This window comes from Gymnodraco acuticeps, unplaced genomic scaffold (genome assembly GCF_902827175.1).
Source record: "Gymnodraco acuticeps unplaced genomic scaffold, fGymAcu1.1, whole genome shotgun sequence".
In the NCBI taxonomy this organism is placed as follows: domain Eukaryota; kingdom Metazoa; phylum Chordata; class Actinopteri; order Perciformes; family Bathydraconidae; genus Gymnodraco; species Gymnodraco acuticeps.
Window position 1 is genome coordinate 413,746 of NW_022992140.1, and position 6,627 is coordinate 420,372.

Genomic DNA, 6,627 nt, shown 5'->3' on the forward strand with positions numbered 1-6,627 from the left:
TACCCATTTTTAAATGTTGGCCCACTCTGTATTTGAGTTTGACCCCCGTGGGTTAAAGGAGACCTGAACACAACATAAGGGTTAGAGGAACTGAGCAGCATTGATGGACACTGATGCATCGATGAGTTTAAACACTATTATCTCATCTTATCATCATACATACATCTTACTTAGTGTTTGCTCTTCTTTTGGCCAATCCACCTCCACTTCCTGTCCCTCTCTGAACTCTGCTGGTGCTGATGTTGACAGAGTGACTGGATATTGAGGTCTGATCTCCTTCTATCTTATTCTCATCCAAATGGTCGCAACATGAATCAGATTGTTTCTCCAGACTTGATTAAAGCACTGATGTTTTCAAGAGAAACACAAAAACAACAATGTGTGGCAGCACATTTATTCACTGGAGACAACAGAGTGAAACAAGACATTGCTCAAAGACAAAAATACAGATAGATACAAATCATCCATAAACTGTGCGTCATCAGAATAGCATCAGGGACAGTTTCACCCCACTGGCCATCAGACTATTAAACCCCTGAGCTTGCACTATTTCTATTTGTATTGTTGTTTTTTATATGTATTTCTTATGTCTTGTTAATTGCACTGTTAAGGAACCTGAGATCACATGTTTTATACATTACATAATCACACCGTAGTTTCTAAATGTCATGACGATAAACCTTTGAATCTTGAAACATAGTTATTCAACAGACTCTGGAACTTTGTATTGAGAACAAGTGATGCAGCGCCCTCTGCTGGCCGGTAGAAGCAATACAATAAAATGGTCCATAGTCTTTGCAATAATCTGCAGAGTTGAAGCGTTGCATCTCTAACACAATAGAATAACATTATTCACACTAAACAGTTTAACTATTTTAACCATCCATATCTAATAAAAACACCATCACATGTTAAAGAAATACATATTTGCATTAATTTAGCAAGCTCCATAGAAATTAAGTCAAACTGAAAGTACATCGATTTTAAAATAATCCACATTATGAGTTAACTTTTGTGTTTTATTGTTTTTATCCAGTTTGAGAAACGTTTCTGGAATTACTGTTTTTATCCTTTTTTTGTTTTATATTTTTGTTTGGAATTAGTTTTTATTCACAAGTAATTCATCTGTTTCTCAAAGAGTTTCCAGTAACCTTCTTAGTCTGACTGCTTTGTTTAAACAGAGAGAGCCTTCTTCTGGCAGATCCATTGATGTGTTGCACCACAGCTCACTGATGACCATGTGTTTCTGCCCTTGTAAAACAATGCACAGCGACCGTCAGTAGGAGGAACTATCCAGGAGCTGAGGAGAGAACATGATGTTTAGATGAAGTCTGATAGATTGTATTATTCAAAGTGTTTAGTAATGTGTCTCTTACCTATCAGTCAGATCACTTCCATCCACCCACTTCCATTCCCCATCTTCAACTCTCAGACCAATCCAGAATCCTCTATTTCCAAAGCTGTCATTATGGATTGCTTCCTGGAAGACAGAGAGAGAGTTGTCAGATATTTAAACATTAAACTGTAATAAACACATAATGACCTAAAGACCCAAAGTGTGTTCAAACCTACACAAAACACAATTACTTTCTAATCGCATCATATTAATGGGTTTACCTTTTCCTCTGAATCATGTGCAACAGCCAAATCTGAATTCTTTCCACTGCAGTCTTCTTGAGCTTCTTCCCAGGTTTTTTGATTAGCAGGCTGAGCGTCATTATACGCATAGCAGCTGGGCTCAGTGAGTAACCAGCCATTCTGACAAGGTTGACACTTATCCTCTGAAACAACAGAGTCCAAACAATCAACATCATGCCTGCCTTTTGAACATATTGTTATTATGACCTAATATATAGGATCTGAACATACCGGTGTTTCCTAAGCAGTAGGAATCGATGCTCCACTGAGCTCGACTGATGCTGAGCTCATTCCAGTTTGTTGTCAGGTTTTTTATTTTCTGTGTCAAGTTGTTCTTCTTGGTCTTCAGCTCCTTGTTTCGTGTTTTCAGCTCCTGGACTCCTGCAGAGAGGTTTTTGTTGTTGCTCTCTGAGACAGTATAGGCTTGTGTCAGGTTGCCCAACTGGTGCGTCAGATTCTTGTTGTCCCTCGTCAAGTTTGCATTTTCTAAGCTGAGTTTTGTGTTGTGTTGTTTCAAGTTGTTCTCCCGTGTCTCCAGCTCCTGGATTCGTGAGTACAGCTCGGCATTGTTTCCTGAAAGTTCAGAGGTCACTACAGACACAGACAGAGGAAGGTGTTGGGCTGTAAGGCTTGTGTCTCTGAGTGTTTGAATGTTCTTGATAAACATTGAAGAAAGGGTTCACATGTTTGCTTCACAAAGCAACGAGCTACATGCATTTGGAAAGTGACTGGTCTCCTCTGTATTGTAGACTTCTTACAACAGCTCTGACATTTCAAACCACTGCCTTTTGCAAATGATGGAGAACACAAGCAGACACCTTCACACATACACACTTCCCCCTTCACACACACACTTCCCCCTTCACACACACACTTCCCCCTTCACACACACACTTCCCTTAACACACATTTCAGCCTCCTATTGCAGAATCTTTGCAGCAAACGAGAGGAGATGTTGTTGGATCAACAGACGGAGTTACAGAGCTTCAGGTCACATCTAATACAAACTGTTGAACTGACTTTCACTCAGAAGATACTCACAGTAGATACGGAGACCCATGATGGCTAACAGTACGATCCAACACACTGCTATCAGAAGAACAAACCTCCGGCCTGAAAAATAATAATTCAGTTAAAAAACCTAAACAACATGACAGCCACAGATGCTTAGGATACATGTAGAACAAAAAGAGACAATTAAATATTCACACTTTCAACTTTCTTTACTCCCTTTTCTGAACACTGTGATTGCTACATAAATCCCATTGTTGAGAATATTAAACATGGATTGTTTTGTGTTCATGATGCACCTGGACGGGTTCTCTTTGAATCCACAGCGCCTCTTGAGGCATTAACATAGTCATCTTCTTCTTCTTCAATTTCCTCTGAAAGATAAACACATCATTTATATTTGAGTGCAGTTTTACTCCCAGCATGTTGAGCATCCACGAGGAACCATTGAAACACTGAAAGGTGGATTTTGGGATTAAACCGATATTTGAAAACAGTAGCCGTTATGTAAGGGATCAGAAGCAGAAGTCAACAACGCACTTCTACATAGAGAGATAACAAATGTGTTGAGTCTTAATGTACGAGTAACGTTAAACTCCAGATATGAATCTAAAGCAGAACTAAAAACCACACACAGAGAATTGTTCGGTTCTCACGCTGACATTTTCTTTAAAATAACAAACAAATATCTTTCTGCTGAAACTAAATCCATTGGACAAACTAAAATCTGACTTTGTAGATTTTGTCGTAAGAAGATGTTGAGACATCGCCAGTTTCTTACTCAATTTATTCTGAGAGAAACAAATGCATTGAATTTATAATTCTGTGTTTATCAGAGTTTGAAAATCACAATTTTAAAGATCAAATTTGAAATAAATGTTATTTTAAACCCTTTGTTGCTCAGATCTGGTCAAGAATCAGAAACACTATGAATAGGAACATTTTTAGACAATGTCTCGGTAAAAGGAAAAAGCAATGTTTTACACTCACTCACAAATTAGAATATATTGAATTACCCATTTCCTGCTGAGTTATTCTGTTCATCCTGGAGGAGAGTCTGAAGTCCTGCTGCAGACCTGAGGCTGTCAGAGAGCGTCTGCTCTGATGTGACGCTCTTCAGTCGACTTCTGCTCTGAGGTTATGGTGTGAAGTTTTAAAATACTTCAGGGTCAGACATGTTGCAACCTATCGAATAGTTTTGCCCTTATTTGGCTTGATTAACGTACTGATAACTTTGACGAGCAACATGAGAGAAAACGACAAGGACAAACACTTTGTCTCCTTAGAAGCCCTTCTGAAAAGCCCAGTGTGCTCTGATTGGCTTTCGGTAAAATTATGAATTTGTAGTAGTAGCAACATTTTTGATGTACTTTACTTTACTGAGAATTTTCAATTTCCTGCTACTTTACACTTCCACTCCACTTATCAGATATATGTTATATTGTTATATTTGAGGAAGAAACTCACAAGATATCTAACAGTATATCATTTAAACACGACTCAATCCTTCTGTTTCAGCTGCAACATTGAAGTGATTAATAAATGTTTCAGGGAAGTGACACAGAGACTTGGACTCATCTGCACGACTCCACACTAAAGTACAAGAAGACTAACTGAATGTGGCTCTTGAAACTGAAGATGTTAGCTTGGAAAACTCTGGCTCTCTTGACATTGTACGAAACAAGACGAACTGGCACAGGACAAAGGGACACGAGGACTATTTATAGAAGAGTTCATGGGACACAGGCGGAAACAATCAAGGTTGAGGCCGACAATCACAGTGGCGGGAAAACACACAAATGGTGTGACAGTCAAGAGCTCTGAAAAGAGACAGGTAAATAAAACAGGAAGTGCAATGACAGACGAGACAAGACATAAGTGTGATGACCTCTCCACACCACGGGGGGTCGATCCAGTGCTGTGGGGCCGGCATTTGCCTGATGAGCTGCACCTGGGTCGAGGAAGCCTACTTGAAGAGAGCCCAACCGGATTCGTCCCTCGCGCTCATTCCTCTGGCACTCTCTCTGTGCCAGCCTCGGGGGACCTATTGCTGGCTTCATTTGTTTAAATATAAATAAACTATTGTTATATTGCTGCACCTCGTCTCGGCTCTAGGGTTTTTGTTGTGTACCAGGAGCTGGGCCGTAACATAAGTGACAGTAAATGAACACGTTAACAACGAGACATGACTAAACCCTAACCCTAAACATGGGCTATGAACTAAACATGAAACCTTTAGGATAAACCTGATAACGAACACCTAAACATGACGTTAGTAACAAGAACTAAACATGGCAAGATGAACAGGCTTAGCGTGATGTTACAGAATAAACACTAAGTATCTTTGCTTAACCCATAAGGACCCACCATGACAGGTGTCACATGACCTTTAAATGTTCTAGAAAGTTCCTTATACGGCTGTTGCCTTGTTTTTATCTCATGAGGTCCCTAAGGTCATTTGATGTTGTGTTACCATAACAACATGTCCAAGATGTCCATGTGCCAGGCTAACACATGGGACGGAACGAGCTACATTTCAAAAGCTTTTTTGTTTGTTGCTAAAGGTAAAGTAGAATTAAAATGCTTACATAACATTTCCTTTATTACATTTAACCTGTTGTGGAAACATGTATTGATCAAATTGATATGAAACAAATGAGACAAACATCGCTGTGACACTGGTGTCACATCAGGACGTTAACCCTAAACTTTCACAGTGAACCCGGAGTGACATTATGCACAATTAGAAATATGATTATGATCTGCTCAGTTAATTTAGCTGATTCAATTATATTTAGTTAATATATTCTTTATTCTTCAAAGAATGTTCAAACTCATTTAAACCATCATCCTCATTAATAAGAGTTATTTTACCATGAAAGCCCAATGTGACATATATGTCACAGTTCAGATATTTGACACTAGGGGGGGTTACTTGTCAGAAATGTGTTCGATGGTCGATTTAGTCTAAATGATGTTCCCCTTCATTTCCCGAAAGTAGAAATGTGTCCGGGTTCTTCTGGGTTAAGTTGAGGTGTCTGTTGCTACCGCTGGGCTTCTTGATGGTCAGAAACAGAACAGCCAAACATATTTTGACTTTAATGTAAAACCAGAAAAAAAGACTGGAGCTTCATTTGATAAAGATAAAATACCCAATATGATGCTTCCTCAGAGACCTCGACACCAATCCCACAACCCCAATGTGTGGCTGTCGATCAGCGTTTGTCACCTTAGTTTTTGCAGTTTTTCATCCGATTCACCTCCACTTCCTGTCCCTCTCTGAAACTCTGCTGGTGCTGATGTTGACAGAGTGACTGGATATTGAGGCCTGATCTCCTTCTATCTTATTCTCATCCAAATGGTCGCACCATGAATCAGATTGTTTCTCCAGACTTGATTAAAGCACTGATGTTTTCAAGAGAAACACAAAAACAACAATGTGTGGCAGCACATTTATTCACTGGTGACAACAGAGTGAAACAAGACATTGCTCATAGACACAAATACAGATAGATACAAATCATCCATAAACTGTGCGTCATCAGAATAGCATCAGGGACAGTTTCATCCCACTGGCCATCAGACTATTAAACACCTGAGCTTGCACTATTTCTATTTGTATAGTTGTTTTTTATATGTATTTCTTATGTCTTGTTAATTGCACTGTTAAGGAACCTGAGATCACATGTTTTCATACATTACATAATCACACCGTAGTTTCTAAATGTCATGACGATAAACCTTTGAATCCTGAAACATAGTTATTTAACAGACTCTGGAACTTTGTATTGAGATCAAGTGATGCATCGCCCTCTGCTGGCCGGTAGAAGCAATACAATCAAATGGTCCATAGTCTTTGCAATAATCTGCAGAGTTGAAGCGTTGCATCTCTAACACAATAGAATAACATTATTCACACTAAACAGTTTAACTATTTTAACCATCCATATCTAATAAAAACACCATCACATGTTAAAT

At 39.0% G+C, this 6,627-nt stretch overlaps 1 protein-coding gene across 1 annotated transcript; it reads right to left on the minus strand.

Annotated features, from left to right (window-relative positions):
- Nucleotides 1–378: 378 nt before the first annotated feature.
- Nucleotides 379–2,698, minus strand: LOC117538284 (C-type lectin domain family 10 member A-like). The gene is made up of 5 exons (XM_034203882.1): nucleotides 2,659–2,698; nucleotides 1,870–2,229; nucleotides 1,618–1,781; nucleotides 1,377–1,480; nucleotides 379–1,300 (listed from the first exon to the last, which is right to left on the minus strand). Exons 1-5 carry the CDS (start codon nucleotides 2,696–2,698, stop codon nucleotides 1,174–1,176), a joined length of 795 nt encoding a protein of 264 aa, XP_034059773.1. The 3' UTR covers nucleotides 379–1,173.
- Between the last annotated feature and the right edge of the window lie 3,929 nt (nucleotides 2,699–6,627).